We start from the raw sequence: 21,305 nt of genomic DNA, 5'->3' as shown, positions 1-21,305 counted from the left end.
GGATTATTATAGTGTTGGCATCCTCATCTCTGTGTTGGGGTCAAGGCCTCTAACAGCATTTTTCTGTAGAAACACTACAGCAGTGCTGCACCACTTGTCTACTTTAACGACAGTAGTGCTGTTAATACAGGAAATGTCCAAGAGCCATATACAGTAAGATATACAGTTTCCTGTCTGAGCTGGAGGCGTGAAAATAGCAGAGCACTCATGCTGTCTATTAAAGCTGCTCTTAATCTCTCATCCACTAGTAAATTTTTTGTTTATCACACTGATCAGCAGCAGCAGTTTGATTCTCTTTCATCGATTAACAGAAGACATCAACTGTTACGTTCAGAAAACTGAGAAACATATTCACTAAACCGAGCTCTGAAAATCCAGCACTACTGATTTATATTCAGTAATTTAGCTGCTCTTGGTTTACTCTAGAGGGCAGTAGAGAAGTGTGTGTTCTGTGGAAATAATTAGTCACCTGTAGAATTGTGCTACAAATGAATGAATTTGTGTTGATCAAATTGTTAGTTAAAGGACTAACATGTAACTTATTTTCAGTAGTAAATGGTAAAATGATCAGGATGTATTATCAGATATTAGATATCAGCAGTGTTTTATCCAGTACATATACTACAGTGAACACAGGTGGCACAGCAAAGGAGCTAGCTAGCAGAGCTGGTTCAGTTAAACCTCAGCTGCTACACAGCTTAAAAAGCATCAGCATGTCTCAAAAAATCTGTCAGTGAGTTCAAAAGGTGGAGACTTAGAGCTCAAAAAGACTACAAGACCGACCCAGAGATGCTGCTTTTCTCCTGAACAGGTAAGCTAACTGGCTAGCTAAATTAGTCTGGTAATTTATTACAACCACTAGATGAGCTTACTAGGTTTACATTCATATCCGTGTTCTGTGTGCAGCTGGGATAACAGGGCAGATGGTGGCTGAGAGAGATAGATACGTTAGCAAGGTTAGCTGAAGTGATTTGGACTATGCTGGCTATGGCAGTCATGCTACACATTCTAACATAAACTGCAATCAGTCACAAAGGAGGAGCAGCCGTGTCACATTTGGTTAATACTTTGGCAGTGATGAGTACTCCAAAAATAAACTATATATGTAATGCTTAGCTTGCCCTGATGTACCTGGTCAGCTAATCACTATTTCATTTCTAAATTGTGTTTATTAATTTAGGATTGCAGGAATCAGCTATAATACAATTAATTTAGATCTAGACAATGTAGTTATCTAGACAATGTTATGGATAGCCAGAATTTAGTACAATACCTATGTTGGTTGTTTAAAGTTTCTTAACCCTGATCTCTGCCCTAAAATTGTGTTTTCCACCCGATCCAACTGATTAGTCCTTTTACTGAGTTTACCTGTTAAAATCCCTTAGCCCCCTATGGATTACAAAAAAATAATCTATATGTATATCCAGCAGTATATTAGACACATCATACCACCACTTACTTTATTAAGTGCCTTTAAAGCAGATAATATGCAGGAACAGGGTGTAGAAACACTGATCTATCCTGACGTCTGTTCATTTGTAGTTCACAGTACGACCATAGTAAGACCACATGTCCTGACTGCTAACTTTTATATTAACTTTTCCCAAAAATCTCTATGAAACTTAAAGTTACATTCTTTTTCATAAAAGGACACCATCGTAAATAGTGCTCTCAGTAGAAAAAAGTAAAAGTGCATGACCCAATGCTATCAATGCTATATCATACCCGCTCCTACGCTCTTGTATATGTTATCTGCTAAGCTAAGCAGTAAATTACTCGGACCTGTAAAGTAGTAACTCCAGCTCTGGGGTGTGTATTTTTGGAGCAGTGGGATTTTTCAGGAACGCTAGGGGTGCATGAAGCTTGTTTAGCTAATTACGAATAAAGTTCACATGAGCCAGTTTATAATATGACTCGCCGCTGCTTGCCCTGGTAGAAGTTACTAATCGCGTCTTTCACTGAACGTGTCTTTCATTGAACGTGTAGATTTAGCCTGGCCCAACTTGGCAACCCGAGATAGCATTGTCTGTGGAGGGGTGGGCTGGTCAGACTTGTCTCTGTGGTGTTTTGAAATTGGACTGCTTTAGCTATTTCACACACTCACTCTCATCTCATTTTATTTACAATATCATATTATTTACAAGTCAATATTGAATTTATGCGATTAAAAAAAAGACAACCTGTAAAATTGCAGTGTTAAATGCAATGGGTGCACCTACAACGTAAAAAAAAAAGAAAGTTAGGCGCACTGGTGCAACCAATGTGAAAAGTAAGTTTAGAGCCCTGTAATGTAATATAATAAATTTAAAGTAGCCTTTCTAATTCTGTTTACCACATAGATCAGGCCTAGGTGAAGAACTTTCAAACCTGTCTTTAAATACTTACTGCAGAACAGAGAGCGAGAGAGAGAGAGAGTGGTTAGGTTTGGATGCGTAGCATTTGTTTGCTCACATTAAATGACAGGGCCATAGAACAAAGTTCATTGTGAGTGTGAGCTGGAGCCTGGCCATGCCCTCCTCCTCTCTCCTTCTGCAACTTTCCACTCTTTGGGAGTAACTTCAGACACTTATCCACGCTTGCCTTAGCTGTGAAACCAGAGGAGGTTCACAATGGCTCAGATTGCAGAGGAAAACATTTATGAAAAAATAGATGAAGAGAATGTGTACGAGAAGCCATTTGATGAACTAGACAAGCCAGCTGAAGTGCAGTATGAGAACCAGGGAGCGTTGAAAGAAACCACAGAGAAGGAGGCTTTGTACAGTGAGATTATAGTACATGGGTCTAAGGAGAAAGCCCAGAGAAGTGTAACTCCAGACTACATGGACACAAGGGACAGCACTTCGGATGTAAAAGCCAATGGTGCTGAAAGCCCAGCTGAAGAAGTAAGTGCTCGTCCGTTCAGCTCCAGCCCAGCTGAAGAAGACATCGCCCATCCGTTCAGCTCCAGCCTAGCTGAAGTAGAATCTGCTGGCCAAGTCAACGGAGAAGGAGTTTCATCCAGGCGCTCCTCTTCGTCATCTACCGAGCAGTATGGAGACCCATGTGAAGAGAACACAGAGGATGCCATGGCCATGGCCTTCTCCTACTCAGCAGCTAGGGCTTCTGAACCAGAAGAAGTAGTTGACTACAGTCTCAAATCAGTCTCAGAAACCAATACAGCTGTGGCCCCAGAGAGAATCACTGACCCCAATCAGCCTGAGATCTCCCTATTTGTCAAGGTAAGCTCCTGTCATTGGAAATACAGTAATATTGGAGGAATAACTAGAAGTGTCTTCATTTAGACACAACGTTTAATATAAACTGTTTTTATTATTATTTTAAAAGAATATTTTCCTTTTTTTAAATCTACATATAGTTCAGTTGTGTTCATATCTAATATCTTGTGTTAGTATCTAAAATGACCACTGAACCTATAAGTGTATTCTCAGATTGTGTGACATTTTGATTGTGGTAAAATAGTGATTAATCACTTTGGAAATCCTTTGGCTACTGGCATATTCTAAACAGTGTCTCGTCATAAGGCAGTATGCTGTCCTATAAATGACATTTTTCACTTTTTTACATAATGTGAGTTTGATATTGTATAACATGAACATTATGAGGATTTTTTCATCTTCTGTAAAGTTGCCAATTTGGAGATAGTGTTTTTGTCCATCAGTTATAGTACCTTAGTTAAACAATCTTCTGCATTCTATTGCATTGAAGTAATAGAAGCATTTAAAAACCTTATTTGACATTTAGTTTATATTATGTTTATATTATTCTGACAATTCTGACTTGTTTCTAAAGTTCTGAATAACATTCTTTGCATTTATTGCCAAAATATTTATTTTTTCTCTTGTTTTTTTCTGGGGACAATGTTTTTTTTTTTTAGCAACATGGATAATCATCATCAAAATGACCTTTCATCTTTAAGATACAGAGTGAAGGTCATGTAGGTGTGGTTACAGAGTATTGGTCATGACAACCTTACTTAGACTTGAACCACCTGGATTTTACTCAGAATTTTTTTAATGAAATTTAAACATTCACAATTTAAAGAAGAATGGTAATTTATATAGATTTTTACAGTGATGTAAGTCTAAGTTATTCATATAGAGGCTGCAATAAAGCCCAATTGGACAAGAATGTTCATGCGATTGTCCAGCGAGTTTGCTGGTTCACCAGATGGTTAATCAGTGTTCAAATGAAGTGATGTCTGATCTGTAGATGTGGACTAAACATGCAGAACACAATGACTGCAGCCAGCACCCTTCCAGCCACTTTTTTATTCAATTATTAACTTTAAATTAGCTTTCCTTAAGTCACTGTGTTACTAGTGTTTTTTTCACACATTCCACAGATTATGTTTAATTCGGTTTAACATATAAGTTCTCAGATGGTAGGAATTTTGTGCTGAATGCCATTTTAGTTAAGAACTGGACCTTTATACACAGTGTGCAATCAGTGTGAACCATGCTATTTTTATATTTTCCTTTGTGAGAAGCACAGATTGTGGTATGGGTTTCATCAGGACTCAGCAAAGCTGTTTAATCATTCACCAGGTAACTGTACAGTCATGGAAACAAGTCTGAAATCCATGCCTGCTCAAATGGGCCAATGCACTCTCTTTGCTTTTTGATAGAGGGGCATTACAATCTCTGTACATGAGAGGGTCACTTTGCAGATTGAGCAACAGTGGTTGAAGCAGATTAAACGCTAAACAAAAATGGGTTCTGTAACAATTCACACTTTTTTAAAAGAATGTACAGTCTATCTCAGGATTATGATCTTATGTACCATTCAAGCAAAAGAAGTTGAACAAACCTTTTTTACATGTCAACATTCTGTATTTTAAAAGAACATGCTTTTTTGGTGGCTTAATGTGTAAATCATTCAAAAAAGGCACTTAAAAGTTATTTGGAGATAACCATTTTTATAGTCTAAAAAGCAGAAACCTTTTAGAAAATTTGATGCAGCAACATTATCTTAACAGAAAATGTAAAGATAACGTAACTAGCTGTATTAAAATACACTGACAATGGTTAAACAGCAACAAAGGTGACACATCTAATTTCTCAACCATTTATGGTCACTTCATGCCATAAAACAGATTACCGTAATAAAAAGCATGGGAGTTATGACTATGGCTTACCTCGCAGGCCCATTTTTTTAGCACTGTAGAAGTACCAGATAGTAATAAGTAAGTAGCAGCTACTAGACTTTAGCTTGAAAGAATTGTTTACCAAAAAATACAATGCGCATAGTCTATTTGATGCCCAAAATTCATTTGGTAACAGCGTGAATAAGGAGTTATGCTTGCTTCTTTAGGTTTGTATCGTGAGGCTAGTACTAGAAGACTGTGTCACGTAAAATTACTTCTTTTTACAAAACTAGTACAACACTGTAAAAGAAAATAATTGCTGTCCTATGAAAACATGTATCTCCAAAACAGCAACTTTACAGCAGATTGAAAGTTAAAACCTTCTTAATTTTCAGTTTTTCAAAGTTCAATGTAAAAACTGTTTATTTCAGTTAATTTTAAGAATTTCTATTGGTCCATTCATTAAAATACTTGGACACAGTGTATGGGACAGTTTGTGTGTTCAATCAACATAGATGGAAATACTTGTTTTTCACTGAAAATCGACAAAATTTACCACACATCTCAGATCTCAGATAATTGTCTATGTGGGGAAAAGGGGCATTTCTGGAGTGTGTTTACACTTTGACATAACGTGACTTTTAAAGTTGTTCTGTACATTGTGTCACATTGTCTCAGTGAATGGGCCAATGGAAAGACTTCAAATGGCTTTGAATAAAATCCTTTACAGTGACTTTTACAGGAACTTTTTACTTTTAATTTTAAGGACTTGCTAATTGTTCTGGATTTATGTTCTTACATGACACTAATTATGAGGTTTTATTCCAGTTTGTTTTCCAAAAAACAGTCATATTTCATTGTATATGGCCTTTTTCCAACCTGTTTTCTTTTGAATTGTTAATAATATACTTTAAAGCTGATATATGTAAAAACATCCCAGTTAAAGTACTGCTTTTAACTTCAATGATTTAAACTTCTGTTGGTTGAATAGATGGATATTCTGCATGATTTAATCCATTAGATTTTGTAATATTTCTAAAAGAATTGAGAGTGAATGGTAACCACTAAAACTATGCTTGCTTAGACAATGCTTGCTTATAGATAATACTATCAGATAAACATATTGAACTAAACAGTTAGAAGTACTCAGCTTTTGTTCCCTCTATTTTAATGAAAAACTCATTATATAATTTATATTCTGAACTGTAACTCTAAATACCACCATTAATCAAAGTTTGGAAATGTAAGGTTTAACACACTCACACCAAATCATGGTGTAATGTTCATTAGTTTTTATTCTGAAGGTATATGCTCTTTTGATTCTACTGAAAATGGAGTTACTAATTAAGTCTTCAATCTTTCATGAAATCTTAGTTATATAATATCCCCCTCTGCAGTATGCCAAACATATCAAAATGATTGTACTATTCAGCTCAAAAGGTATTTATAGTTTAAAATGTACATGTGCAAGAAAAGTGTAGCTAGTGTCAAGGTCAAATTGCTCCTTTAGGACAGGGATGAGGCTGCAAAATGAGTACAAGTGTTGAGAACATATTTGTTGAGAATGCTCTTACGTAATCCACACAATTTCAATTTCACCACCCTATTAAACACAGTGAACAGTTGTGATCTTCTGCCTTTAGAGGGAGCTGTATAGCCTGTACATAGGCCATGTAGCAGCATACATTTAGTGTGATGAATTCACAAATATAATTTTTCCTGAAACTTTTATTCACAGTTAAATCATGTTACAGAAATATCGAAAAGCAGCATTAGGAACCCTGCTTAAGGAATTAGTTTGGTATAGACTGGCATATATACTCAGCAGGAAATTGTGCTGCAGTCAGTGTTACACATAGCACTATACCAGCAACACTGATATAACGTACAGTATGTATCTCCAAAATGGAACATTTTAAAGGAAAAAATGTATACACTTATTAATATGCCATACCATAAGACTGTCTTTGTTAAAGAGCATAATATTCAGTATTTCAGCATGAAAGCTCATATTTGTAATGTGTTACAGTGTCCTGAATCATTACTACATCTCTGCTGTTTGTAACAAACGAAACCGTGTGAAAAACGAGTATAAATTGGGAGTTGTGATCATTATAGGTGTATTTTGCACCTTCCTCAGTACTGGGAGCGCATGGTTGACTCCTCCAATATGGGGGCCGGCTGCTACCCCAGCTCCAATAGATGGCGTCAATCGATGCGGCATCCATGTATACATGTCTATGCATCAACAGTGTTAGCATCAGGCTACAGTCCGATATACTCACCTCTGAACAACAAAAGAGCTAACTAGCACTTAGCTCAGTATAACACTGTATTCAGTGGTGTGGCTTTACTGCTCCTTACAACCTGACTGGTAGAATTCAAACATAAGGCGCACTGGATTATAAAGCGCACTGATGAGTTTTGGGAAAATGAAAGGATTTTAAGTGCACATTATAGTGTGCAAAAACATTGTACTATTTATATGTCTATTTTACACTGATTCTTTTTATCTTGTATTATTTTGCACACTACATACCATTGGTAGTGTGTTATTACTGCACAGTTGCAGGTATAAGGGCCTCATCTGAAAGCCAATACTGTGCTGGCTGTTCTGTGTATCCAGCAGAAGCCAGAAATTGGAGGAATAAAGTAAGTGACTTAGATTCACACACATATGGCTTGGGAATAAATATAGTTTTATATATATTCAAATTTAATTATGTTTCTGACTGATCTCTCTTCTTTGCCCCATATACGCCTTTTCAGTAAACCTTGAAAGACTATTCTCTTGATAAAACCAAAGCCAAATCATCAAATATTTAAAGGGGAATCTTGTTCCCTTGGGCTTCTGAGGCTGATCAAATATAACCTGCCATTGCTTGCCAGAGTGTGGCCAGTGTGTGTGTGTGTGTGTGTGTGTGTGTGTGTGTTCAGAGTCTATTAAAAATGAATGCAGCCCATTCCTGTACTCTTGGTTTCTGGGCCATGACTGTACTACAGTTACACATGGAGAAGAGCTTGTGGACTTCATGTTCAACAGTGTAAACTAGTACAGGGCAGAACTGTGAGTGATATGAGCTGTGGGCACTTTTTAAAGCGTCACTTATAAGGACAATAAATTCCAGACCCATAAACTTTTAGATAACACAAATGGTGTTACATAATAAAGTGGTCATCAGCAATGTTCTGTCCAAATGGCATTTTTACCTTTGCTGAGTTTTAACCTGTTTTATACACCTCGGTGTGCATTTCATACCAGCAAAATACAATCTTGTTCCACTGGATACAGAACGTTAGTAAAGAGTGGGAAAAATATGTTCATTGCCTTAACCCAACTGAGTTAGAAGTCTTTAGTGGAATATTAACTCAAAACTATAACTCAAGAACAAAATTATAAGTGAAAAATGTAAAAATCTACTCAGTCAAATTAAAAACATTTTATAGCTTAGAAAACAGTACAATTTGAAACTTGAGCAAACATACAGTATCAAAAAAATGTTTACTTCCAAAATAGAAAAAAATAATGTTATGAAGAAAAAGAATGGGTAAGTAAATGTGAATTGTTCAAATGTAATCATTTAGTCATAATTCCCTAATTGTAACTAGCTCCTACCCACCTCTGTTGGTGCAATATACTTGAGGTAAGACCCATTGTGGGATACAGTAACAGAAACAGCCTCCTTCTTAATCTAAGAAAATAAGAGGTCAGATCTCCAAACAGTTTTTAAAAATGTACCCATGCATGTTTTGACACTGCAAACACAAATATTTATCTACCAAGACCTTTTCTTTGGTCTAACCACATTTTGATCGTTTGGTAGTCATTTGTGCCACCTAAACATCTGCTGTTTTGGGCCAAACTAAAAAGTACAAAAGTCTGGACTAAACTTTTTAGGTGTGAAAGCACCTTAAAGTAAATGTAGGTATCTTAAATGTGCTGAAATACAGTTGCATGGTAATGTATTTTATTTAAATGTTACATAATCCGGATCACTTCTGCATGAATAAATCACTATACCTTAACTTTTTGTCAACAAGAAATTAAATTTGATGTACATCTGTTACTAATATGAAAATAATAAAAAACATATAAGTCTGCGTTATTGTTTTTTTACTGCATTTTTTTTTTACTTTTATTGTTCATTTATGAAATTACATCCAACAAACCTACCAGACCACTCTGTTTTAGAATAAATATATTATATATAGCAGGAATGATCATTCAAGAACACTAAAACCAATCATTTATAATATTGCATTCCCTCCAAACTCAGAAATGCTGCTATTGTCAGTTAAAAATAGTTACTTTTACTTTAAATAGTTAACAAAAACGAGAAGTCATTTTGAGGATTCATGTATGAAAAAATGATCACAAGCCTGACAGAAAGAGTTATATAGTTTTCCATGCTAATTTGTCAGAGATGCTGCCTTTTGCAGCTGCTGCTCTGCAGGCCAGATTTGGGCCCCAGGTGTATCATGGCCCCTGTGTTAGGAAGGAGGGGGGGAGCTCCTCCCCTGGCAGAGCTTCACACCTATTCCCTGCCCTCTCTTTACTGCATCCCTGTTTGTATGGGAGAGCAGCAGCAGCAGTAACCCAGTAGCTCACATCCCGCCCACCTGCTGCCTGTCAGCTTCAGGACACTGAGAACTTTATTGCAGAGCATCGAAACTCGCCTCATACTCGCTGGGACAAGAACTGAGACCATGTAGGTGACAGAGCTTGGAGTGCACCTGTTTTTAATTTCTCAATAACTCAGATGAGGATAAAGCGACTGTAATGAGCGATCTGACGTCACATGGAGGGGGCCGGGACCCTGATATCGAACTGTTTGTGAAGGTAAGAGAAAGAGGTTAGAGAAAAGAGACATAATGAAAGAACGGCTTATTTATTGCTGATGTTATTCTGCTCTTTGTATGTCTCTGGAAAAGCTGTGTAACATGATAGCAGCTCTAGAGTTACAGATGGAAGTGTAGCCCAGATCCAATGGCACCCTGTGTAGAAAAAGCAGTTCAGATTGTTTTTTTGTTTTATTTTGCTTTATATTTTCTATTGTACATTTGTCTTTATCTTCCCATGTCGCTGTATATAATAGTGCACAGATTCAGGTAACAGGCATACACCAGTTTCAAAATATGATGAAATAGCAACATGTTATGACCTGTTCTATGTTTGAACACCCCAGAACTACTTATTTTATTGTATGTATGTGTGTGTATCATATTTATTTAATATAGAAATCATGCTAATCCTTCTTCAGTATTTATTGTTGGTAGTCTGCTCTGTTTAGTGGAATTAATGTAGGCAATAAGATTAGAGGATTAGAGAGTATGGAGCTTTTAGATGTGTTGTGTGAGACTGAGGGCTCCTCTGAGAGCGGGGCAGGTGGACTCACATCAGCTAATGAGGTGCTGATGCAGAGGAAACTGCCTTTTACCTGCACTTAAAGCCAATAGCACTCATGCAGGTTTGTTTTTTTATGTGTTGTGTTGTCAAAATGTGTGACATTGGGACAGAACACATATGTTGCATTGGTATACTTAAGAATTGACTAACCTTAAGCTTATATAGTTTTTTTTTTTTACCACATTATAAGAATTACCTAAATCTGACCTTAAGCTTATAATATTATAATAGTTATATTAAGATTATATAACTTATTTTAGTTATTTTAGAGTTTAGTTTGTTGCAATTGGCAGCTTATTTCCTAATGGCTTTTGGCACAATCTGTTTGCATATTAAATGGTTTCTTCAGTTTCTGACACTCAGCATCAATGTGATGTGATTATCCCTAGGCTACATTAGGTAAACTTGTAGATCATATATTACAATGAACTGCCTGTCCTCTTTGTTGCAAGCTGTAAAAACAAGATGTTTACTCTGTGTTGGCTGTGTCCTATAGGGTTAAAATTGGTATTTTCATCTCCATCTAATTTTCGATGAATATTTTAAATAACTAAATAAATAAGTAAAATAAATAAGTAAATATATTTTGTTTACCTGACAGTAAAAATTCAAAGTAGAATTATTACACAAAGCAATACATAAAAATAAATTAACTAAAAATGTAGGCTTAATGAAACAGTTTTAAGTCTACTTAACTCATGTTTTTTTAGTAAACATTACTTACATATGTAAATTTAACTTATACAGATTTACAGCTTATGTAGTTTTCACCACATAATTAGAATTGCCTAAATCTAACCATGAGCTTATGGCCTTTGATGGGCATGTCCTTGTACATTAGTCTTGTTGTTCACTGTTTTTTACAGCATTAGGACACACACTGGCTGAATAAATGATCCTAACTAAATCCCCATCAGAAGCATTCTCACTTCTATGCTTCTCTCTTCTGCCAACTGATGCTTTTCCTGTTCCATAAACTTCACCCATAAAAGGGTCACAGACTGGACCTGCTGTTTTCATGGCACACTGGCCTATTGTCCTGTACATTCTAGACCTTGATTCACCATTGTTGTTGTGTATAGTTGTGCAAACACTGCTGTTTATGTTCCAGAACAGGGAGATGAGAGGTCATATGAGAAGAGGGGTGACCACCATACTGCTTGGCTAGAGGGGCAGCTGGATGTTTCTGCTTTGCTTCATTTTGCAGTTGTTTTACTGTCTGGGGTTTTGTGTAGGATGGGCATATTGTCAATATCATCATGAAGTGGAGAGACAGTTCAGAGTTGGTACTGGGCTAACCCAAATTCAATTATTTCAGTTTATGCTGATATTTAGAAATCTGCTAAACTGCAGATAGCGAAGAACATTGAACAAACATTATTTTATTTTTGCAGCATTATGTTTACATTACATCTTTATAAACAGATGCAATTATTTAACATTAGATAAATTTATTTAACACTTATTTATTTAAGTTCTTTTCTACACTGCAAGAACACTGTACACGCCTAAAATACAAGTATACAAGGATACAATAAAAACAAGATATGCATATTTACTGTTAGTAAAGTTTAATACAAACAGTACATATAAAACCATAACGAATCAATGTTGAATCAACACAATCTGCACAAATAAATTGATTCTGACATTAATAATTAATAGCAATTCAATACCTTAATCAAGTTTTGATAGCAGTGTCATTTATTATGTAATCAATTTAAATCAATTGAAGTAATTCCTGTAATTAAGCTAACTGTAATGCAATTATAATTAATATAGTGACATTAGTTAGTTCTAGCCTGCCTTTGCTAGCATTAGATTTAGTTTAATATACATACAGAGTATACAGCATTAGATTTAGTTTAATTTACACATAGATTATATAGCATTAGATTTAGTTTAATATACACATATATTATATAGCATTACATTTTGTAGTTTAATAAGCAAAACACATTATCTGACTGGGGCTACTGGAGCAGGTAATAGAATCAGAGTGCATTATTCTTATTATCCTGGGTATTGTCTCACGTGGTAAGCTTTCCATAAGTGGTCCCCTGTCAGCCATGCTACTGTGTTTGGACACCTGATCTCCCCAGTATAGAGCAGTGGCAGAGCTGTGTGCTTCAGTATGTTCAATATGCTATGCCTACCATAAGTATTTATTTATCACTAGCAATAACCAAAGCAATAACCTATCTTTTAAGCTGTTCCTGAAACATGACCAACACCTTGAAAGCCGCAATAGTTAATTTACCATATTTCTCGAATATAAGGCACACGATCAATGAATGTCTATTTTTTTTTAATCTATTTTCATACATAAGGCGCAATGGATAATAAGGCGCATTATATGCAACACTAGTAAGTAACAAGGGTGTCTTCATATTTTCCTTCAATTCTGTAGGTCTTACTGTTGGGTGGTGGTGGGGGTTAACTAAGTTAAGTAAAGCTAAGCCAAGTACACAAAATTGTAATTCTTAAAAAAAAAACTTTCTTTTAAAGTCAAATGAGCACTGGATGTAACTGTACACAGAATTCCCTCCTGAAAACTGTTTATTTGGGTGAGTAAAGTGCTTCCCATTTATTTAAAGTAAACCTAGATTCCTAAATTTCTTTGAAAGATGATTATCAGTTAATACAGAATGAGGCCAGCAGAGGGCACTATAGCTGTATATTTCCCTCAGATTCTCTCACTCATTATTAACTGTTGTATGCTTTGGTGATCATGGCTGTTGTGAGAAGGGAAGAGAGCTATACATATGCAGGACAAAGGTGCGCCATGACCAGGACTGATGAACCGTGGCATATACTGACTACAGTACAAACTGCTTTTATCATGCTCAGTTCTCAGTATTGTGTGTTCTACAGGCTGGCAGTGATGGTGAAAGTATTGGGAATTGCCCGTTCTCCCAGCGCCTTTTCATGATCCTCTGGCTCAAGGGGGTCGTCTTCAACGTCACAACTGTGGACCTAAAAAGGTGAGATACCATGCCCTGTGACCTATAAAAAGGTGTCTGAGCTATAAGCCAATTAATGTTCAATATAGAATATATGAAATACATACAGTGCCTTGCTAAACTTTAAACTTTTTTTAGAAATAAAAAACTAAAAAATGGGGCATGCAATATTATCTGGCCCCTTTACTTTTAGTGCAGCAAGCTCACTCCAGAGGTTCAGTGAGGATCTCTTAATGATCCAATGTTGACCTAAATGATGATGATTAAATAGAATCCACCTGTGTGTAATCAAGTATCCGTATAGATGCACCCGCTCTGTGATGGTCTCAGAGTTCTGTTTAAAGCATAGAGAGCATCATGAAGACCAAGGAACACACCAGACAGGTCCGAGATACTGTTGTGGAGAAGTTTAAAGCCAGAATTTGGATACAAAAATTATATCTTATTGAAATGGAAGGAGTATCAGATCACTGCAAATCTACCAAGACCCGGCTGTCCCTCTAAACTTTCAGCTCAAACAAAGAGAAGACTGATCACAGATGCAGCCAAGAGGCCCATGAACAAACTGGAGGTGGGAGACTCTGTCTATAGGACAACAATCAGTTGTACACTGCACAAACCTGGCCTTTATGGAAAAGTGGCAGGAAGAAAGCCATTTCTCAAAGATATCCATAAGTCTCGTTTAAAGGTTGCCACAAGCCACCTGGGAGACACACAAACATATGGAAGAAGGTGCTCTGGTCAGATGAAACCAAAATCTAACGTTTTGGCGTGAAAATCAAATAAAATTTATTTGTAAAGAGCTTTTTACAACTGATGTTGTCACAAAGCAGCTTTACAGAAACATGATCACAGGACAAAGAATCAGGCAAAACATTAAACATAGAAAATACAGAATACAAAACCCCCAGTGAGCAACATAGCTCATCACCCTGAACACACCATCCCCACGGTCAAACATGGTGGTGGCAGCATCATGGTTTGGGCCTGCTTTTCTTCAGCAGGGACAGGGAAGATGGTTAAAACCTTCCAACAAAACAATGATCCAAAACATAAAGCAAAATCTACAATGGAAAGGTTTACAAATAAACATTTTCAGATGTTAAAATGGCCAAGTCAAAGTCCAGACCTGAATACAATCGAGAATCTGTGGAAAGAGCTGAAAACTGCTGTTCACAAACGTTCTCCATCCAACCTGACTGAGCTTAAGCTGTTTTGCAAGGAAGAATTGGCAAAATCTCTTGATCTTGACTTGCAGCTGTAATCACAGCAAAAGGTGGCACTAAATTTCATCCCTCGATTGTGTCTCACTTGTTGATTCTTCACAAAAAAATTAAAATTTCATATCTTTATGTTTGAAGCCTGAAATGTGGCAAACTTTTCACTTTCATTATACATATACATATTATGAAATGTGAATCTCAATTAATTGAGTATGTCATAATTGTTGATGCTAGATGGACAGGTTTGAGTGTTTACTGAATTGCTGATCTTTTTTAATGCACACCAATAAATGTGGCACAAAAAGCATGATTTCCAAAAACCCAAACTGTCCTGTATTAACATGCAGGTAAAATGCACCTAGACCATCTTAACATAAATATTCAAAGTCTTTGTAAAGTACTCACCTTCATTCTGCACACAGTAAATTGACCAGAGGTAAATCAACATATTCATGCTCAATTTTACTCACAGTACTAATTTATTACTAATTTACTGTGCGGACCTTCAGCTCTGCTCTGCCATTTATGTCCTTTAACCCTCACATTTGTATAGTCAGTGGGGTGCCCACATATAAGCTTTTGTGTTTTGCTCCGAAGAAGATGAACTGCTGTCTTAATGTTCAAGTGTTTGGTTTGCAGCAATAACAGAGTAGAGATATAATTATATACTTTATGAAAAAATATTTTTTTGCACGTTTGTTCCACTTAAAAAAAAAAATCCAAACCTACATGGCCCTGTGTGAAAAATTGTTTGCCCCCTAAATCTAATAAGGGTTGGGCCACCCTTAGCAGCAACAACTGTATTCAACTGTTTTTTGTAACTTGCAGCGAGCCTTTCACAGCACTGTGTGAATTGTACTGTGAATTTTGATCCATGGTTCTTAACAGAATTTATGTAATTTTTCGAGAATGAGCCTCCTTTTTAAAGTCATGCCACAACATCTCCGAAGGATTCAGGTCAGGACTTTGACTAGGCCACCTTAAAATCCTTACTTCTTCAGCCATCAAAGGTGTGTTTTGGATCATTGTCCTGGTGCAGAACCCAAGTACCAAATTTTTTGGTCAACATCAAGATTTGGATCAAAATTAAGTCTTAGTCTTGAGTGTTTTTTGTCTTGGCACTCTGCTATGCATGGCAGCATTCATAACTCTTTTAATGGAGTCTTTTGGTGAGTGCTGAGCTTAACTGAGCGAAATGAGGCCTGCAGGTCTATGGATGTTGTTGTGGGCTCTTTTGTGACCTCTTGGATGAGACGTCTCTGTGCTCTTGTGCTTTTGGTTGTCCGGACATGATTGGGAAGGTTCACCACTGTTCCACATTTTGGCCATTTGTGGATAATGGCTCTCACTGGTGTTCAGTGGAGTCCTGAAACTTGAAAATGGATTCATAACCTTTTCCAGACTGATGAATCTCAATTACTTTCTTTGTCATTTTTTCCTGAATTTCTTTGGATATCTGCTGAATGGACAGAATTTGTTCAAGGTGGCCCTAATATTTGAATGATTAAATATTATAAATAAATAAATCATGATATTTGATCTGGTTGCACGACCCATCTACCAAGCCGGACACAATATCTAATAAGTATTAAAAACCCTTCTGTAAAATACTTCTTTTGCTGTTTTATTTAGGAAACCAGCAGATCTGCATAATCTGGCTCCAGGCACACACCCTCCTTTCCTCACCTTCAATGGCGAAGTCAAGACTGACATCAACAAAATCGAGGAGTTCCTGGAGGAGGTTCTTGCACCACCAAAGTAATTTACTGGAATCTTTGTAGATTTAATGATATGGTTTTGTAAAAAGGAGTTTTCTGGTTTGACTTTTGTAGGATTGATTCCAAGGCTAACTTGCTTCTCTATAACACTCAGTAATCCGTTTATGTTTTGAAATATGTCAAAAAATATTATTAAATGACATATGTTTGAAATTTGCCCAAAGGAGCTGGAAAAGGCTAGTAAATACTTTTCCATTCTGTGTTCCCTGTGCCTAAGATACCCCAAACTGGCAGCCAAGCACCGAGAGTCAAACACAGCGGGGATTGACATATTTGCAAAGTTCTCAGCTTACATCAAAAACACAAGGCCAGATGCCAATAGAGGTAGGCATGTCAAACTAAATTGAATGAATGTATGTTGTATATTATTGAGAATAGCATTCCAAAATCCTTCGAGTAACGTATTAAAATGGTTTAATATTAATACTAGATACTATCTCTTTATTGCTCTAAATATAACATCTCAAATAATGTAATGTGTAATGTATGTATGAGTTTAATAATTGGAAAAAGTTTATTTCATATATTTTAGGTATATTTCAGTTTCTCTAATGTAGTTTAAATAAGTTACTTGAGCCTGACAGTGTGTGTTATTTGTGATAGGACTGGAGAAAAGCTTGACAAAGGCCTTGTGGAAGCTAGATGAGTATCTGAACAGCCCTCTGCCTGATGAAATAGACGCAAACAGCATGGAGGAGGAGAAGAGCTCCAGCCGTAAGTTCCTGGATGGAAACGAGCTGACCCTGGCAGACTGCAACCTGCTGCCTAAACTCCATATTGTTAAGGTGAGCTATACATGGCCTATCAAAGCTTTTTAATTGATGAGACAGAATAAACTTTTAAGGCTTGGTCCAGTTCCGAACTTTACTTTTAATGTAGCAGAGCACAGTCTGCTGTCATCTGGGTTCCATTATCAGGCATGATTTTCAGCTGCTGCACTGAAGAGCTTCTTAGAATGTAATACAACAGCTTAGAGTCTGCAGTGTGAAGCTATTTTACAGTGGAACATGAAAACTTAATACCGTGTCTGTGGTTCTCGTGATTTGACTTCGTAGCACTGTGCTATCAGGTCACAGTGTTTTTACAGAAAGCATTGTGTTACCCACCTGATCTCTGTGCTCATTCTTTTAAAAATGAACCTAGACAATGATTATTTCTGACCTTTATTTTAGTGAACAAAACAAAAATGTGTGATGACAATAGAAAATAACACGTGTGACTGGAATATTACACACTAAACACTGTGTAAGGTTTAAAACAGTTATTAGCTTATTATTCCCCTCTCCTAACTACATTGCATACATATTAGTTAACCAGTACACAGTACAAACAATTAGACAAAGAAAGAGTGCTTCCTCCCACTACCCTATAAAAAGGCTATTAAAAGATACTTTTAGCTAGTGAATCTCTTTTTGAGAGACCACTGACTGTTAGACGTGCTATGATGCCTATTTGTTTTAACAGAATTTAAGAGGGGGGAGCATCATTGGACTAAGAGAAGCAGGTCGTTTTAATAAATTAAAATGTCATTCTTCAGTCTGAAACCTTTGTTAACAGCGGTGTTGTGAATGAGAAACATTAACAATTACTGGTTGAAACTGCATCAACAATTTTTTCACCAAAAAACATATGCTTTTGCTCTGATACAGAAATCACTCACATATACCATCATTACATTCACACATTTAAAACGTTTCTTTCCATTCCAACTACTTCTTTTTAGTGTGTTATTTTTGTCATTGGATGTACTTTAAGTAATTACAGTTAAATAAAGAATTCCTGACCCCTTTTCATGCTGGATTCTAATCATTCCCATTTGCTCTGGTTGTCCATTTTGCAGGTTGTTGCCAAGAAGTATCGCAACTACAACATTCCTTCTGACATGACTGCTGTGTGGCGCTACCTGAACAGTGCCTATGCTCGTGAGGAGTTTACCAACACCTGTGCTGCAGACATAGAGATCGAGCTGGCCTACCAGGATGTAGCAAAAAGGCTGGTCAAGTAACAGGAGTAAGACTTTACAGATGCATCAAAAACAGATAGAAGGCTTTGTTTTTGCTAGTTTTGATATCATTTTATAGTTTTCCATCATTTAAAGCTTTGAAAAAAAGAAACCTGAGCTCTGTTCTGAACACTGGTCATGAAATAAAGAAATCTGAAGGGCCAGAAAAGTCTTTTTCCACTGCAACTCCTTATTGCTTGGTGGGATGGTGTGTTTGACCCATTTATTCCTATGTTTTACATCAGTAGGTTATGTATTTACAGTAATTGTTGTCTGTAACTGTCTGTAACTTTTGTCTGTTGCCTATATGTACATAATCATACATATAGGCTTACCAGCTGAAAAGAGAAATTCTAGATATTAATGATTAATGATTTTCAGTAATGTACATTCAGTCACACATTTGTAGACTGAATGAATTTACAGGATTTTTTACATTTATATAGCTGTTTAAGCTGCATGTGATGATATTGTATATGAATGCTTAAGTTTGTGTCTTTATAATTATTTCGAGTATAAGAGTAGAAGAACATGAAAGCTCTGAACAAATCATATTTTTTGCATGCTTGTTTCTGAATTTAAGATATTTAAATGTCATTCTTTGAAATACCTAAAACAATTTGTCAGCAAAAAATCAACTGCTGTATCTTATGATTCAAAGCATGTGCCTTCATTTGGAAATTCTCAGCCAAAAATTAAATATGATTTATTTTCTGATAGTGTTCCATATACAGTATTTTATTTTAAGTGTGACTCAATAAGCATTCATCCGACCCCTCCTAGCTGTTTCGCCAAAATCCTTTTTTCACGTTAGCATGGAACTTGTCTCTTTATCAGCACATACAGTATATCTCACCAGAAGATTAAGTCTAAAGCTAAATTCTGCTTGATAGATATGAGTTGTGTGGCAGAGAAAATTCACGACACCCAGTTGTGCCCTTAAATGAGGTAAAGTGGTGCAGTTGCACTTATCTCCAGCTTTTCTCCGCTGCTCTCAGCAGTGCTGGAATAGCTCACTGCTTTACAGCCTTGATGGGTCCTCATGGAGCTGAGCTGCTCTTGTGTGGCTTGGACAAACATTTGATATGAAATGGGAGTATGGCGCCAGAGAGGCCCATCCTGCGTGAACCTCTACGAATAAAATAATATTTTTGCAGTTCGACTTATTATTTCATTTTCCCTGCACACCATTTTTCGCTAATTAATGCAATTATGCAGGGTTTGGGGGGGCTCATATATCTTATATATTGCCGTTGAATAATGAGTCCTAACGTGTGGGGCTGAGGTGTAGAATTTATGTGCATGGGTTGGGTGAAAGCAGTAGAACAGTGTAAGGCGAGTGAATGGGCATAACATTATATACAGCTGAGCAGTGTCAACTTCTCCGCACTTCTCTGCACTTCACTGTCCATTAAATATAAGGAAACTTTCATCTGGTCTCTTCGTCCTCAGGCGAGAGGGAGAGTGATGACCGCTAACAGATTTAAACACGGGCTTCCAAGCCCATGGATCAAAGCCCTCTCCCTCGCCCTCTCATTAGCACGAGACCTACCCGTCTCCATATTTCCTTAAAAGAGCCTCACTCAAAAGACCTTCACCCATCAGATTTACAATAGGGAGCAGGACTATTTACCCGATTCCAGCGTCATCCAGAAATAACAGAGCAGGAAAATAAATGGAGCCTGCCATATTTTTCCACACAAGTAAGAAAATATGTGCAGGACTTGTGCCTCGCCATTTCATAATCAGTTCTTAAACATTCTATGCCTTGCGTGCCTACATTAAACCTTTTCCAAGCAAGATAATATACAATTGGGCATTAGTGTCAAACATGTCTCCTGCTGATCCAGGGCCGTAACTCTAATCTGTTTGCACAGACGCAAGTGATCCACAGCTAACCCATCTCCATATGAGGAGACAATCCGCAGACAATATCTGATTATATCATACTTTCTGTTTTTTATTAATTGCCACTTTGCTGTAGGTACTTAGACCAAATATGATGAGTCTACGATGTTTGATCACTGAGATCTAGGTTTAGGAGTTTGAAGCACATGGAAACATGAGGCACTTTTAGAGCAATCATATTATTTGTCATACTTTTTAGAGCAGTCATTATTTATTTGCTATGCCTAATTTCAACTCAGATATCTGTGCATTTGGCGGCATGTTGGCAGAGTGGGTAGCGTTGTTGCCTCACAGCAAGACGGCCTGGTTTCGATTTCCGCCTGGTTTGACCTGGGTCTTTCGGTGTGAAGTTTGCACGTTCTCCCCGTGTCTGCGTGGGTTTCCTCCGTTGTCTCCAGTTTCCTCCCACAGTCCAAAGACGGCATGTTCAGGCCAACTGGGAACCAGTTGAAACTGCCCCTTAGGTGTGAGTGTGTGAGTGAATGTGTCTGTGTGTCTGTCTGTGTCTGTCTGACCTGCGATGGATTGGTGGCCTGTCCAGGGTGTATACTGCCTTTCGCGCGATGCCAGCTGGGGACGGCTCCAGCCCCCCCCCGTGACCCTTGATGGATAAAGTGGTTTATGATGAATGAATCATGAATGATTGTGCATTTTTTCCTGTAAGTACATTTGAATGCATTTGAAGTTGGGTAGGTAGCAAAGGTGTTAAGTATACACATTTACAGTCATATAAAAAAGTTTGGGCACCCCTATTAATTTTAATCATTTTTAGTTCTAAATATTTGGGTGTTTGCAACAGCCATTTCAGTTTGATATATCTAATAACTGATGGACACAGTGATATTTCAGGATTGAAATGAGGTTTATTGTACTAACAGAAAATGTGCAATATGCATTAAACCGGTGCAAAAGTATGGGCACCCTTATCATTTTATTGATTT

General features: G+C 36.9%; 1 protein-coding gene across 2 annotated transcripts; it reads left to right on the top strand.

The window, feature by feature from the left end:
* The first annotated feature begins 2,498 nt into the window (after positions 1-2,498).
* On the top strand, positions 2,499-19,173 carry LOC103046322 (chloride intracellular channel protein 5-like). 2 transcript variants are annotated; one of them, XM_049481980.1, is made up of 6 exons: positions 2,499-3,218; positions 13,365-13,474; positions 16,309-16,434; positions 16,672-16,778; positions 17,058-17,239; positions 18,295-19,173. In XM_049481980.1, the coding sequence occupies exons 1-6, from the start codon at positions 2,610-2,612 to the stop codon at positions 18,457-18,459; spliced, it is 1,299 nt and encodes a 432-aa protein (XP_049337937.1). In that variant the 5' UTR covers positions 2,499-2,609; the 3' UTR covers positions 18,460-19,173. The 2 variants fall into 2 exon arrangements, with proteins under 2 accessions (XP_049337937.1, XP_007238822.3); XM_007238760.4 differs by lacking the exon at positions 2,499-3,218 and adding an exon at positions 9,684-9,923.
* The last annotated feature ends 2,132 nt before the right edge of the window (positions 19,174-21,305 follow it).

This window comes from Astyanax mexicanus, chromosome 1 (assembly GCF_023375975.1).
Source record: "Astyanax mexicanus isolate ESR-SI-001 chromosome 1, AstMex3_surface, whole genome shotgun sequence".
NCBI classification, from domain to species: domain Eukaryota; kingdom Metazoa; phylum Chordata; class Actinopteri; order Characiformes; family Acestrorhamphidae; genus Astyanax; species Astyanax mexicanus.
Note: the sequence above shows the minus strand (reverse complement) of the source record. Positions and strands in the feature narration are given on the sequence as shown.

Excerpts from the sequence above, each read along its gene's own strand:
- LOC103046322 (XM_049481980.1), top strand. The coding sequence starts at position 2,610 with ATGGCTCAGATTGCAGAGGAAAACATTTATGAAAAAATAGATGAAGAG. Across the intron at positions 16,779-17,057 it reads AAGGCCAGATGCCAATAGAG|GACTGGAGAAAAGCTTGACA; the intron begins GTAGGCATGTCA and ends TATTTGTGATAG. Across the intron at positions 17,240-18,294 it reads CTAAACTCCATATTGTTAAG|GTTGTTGCCAAGAAGTATCG; the intron begins GTGAGCTATACA and ends TCCATTTTGCAG.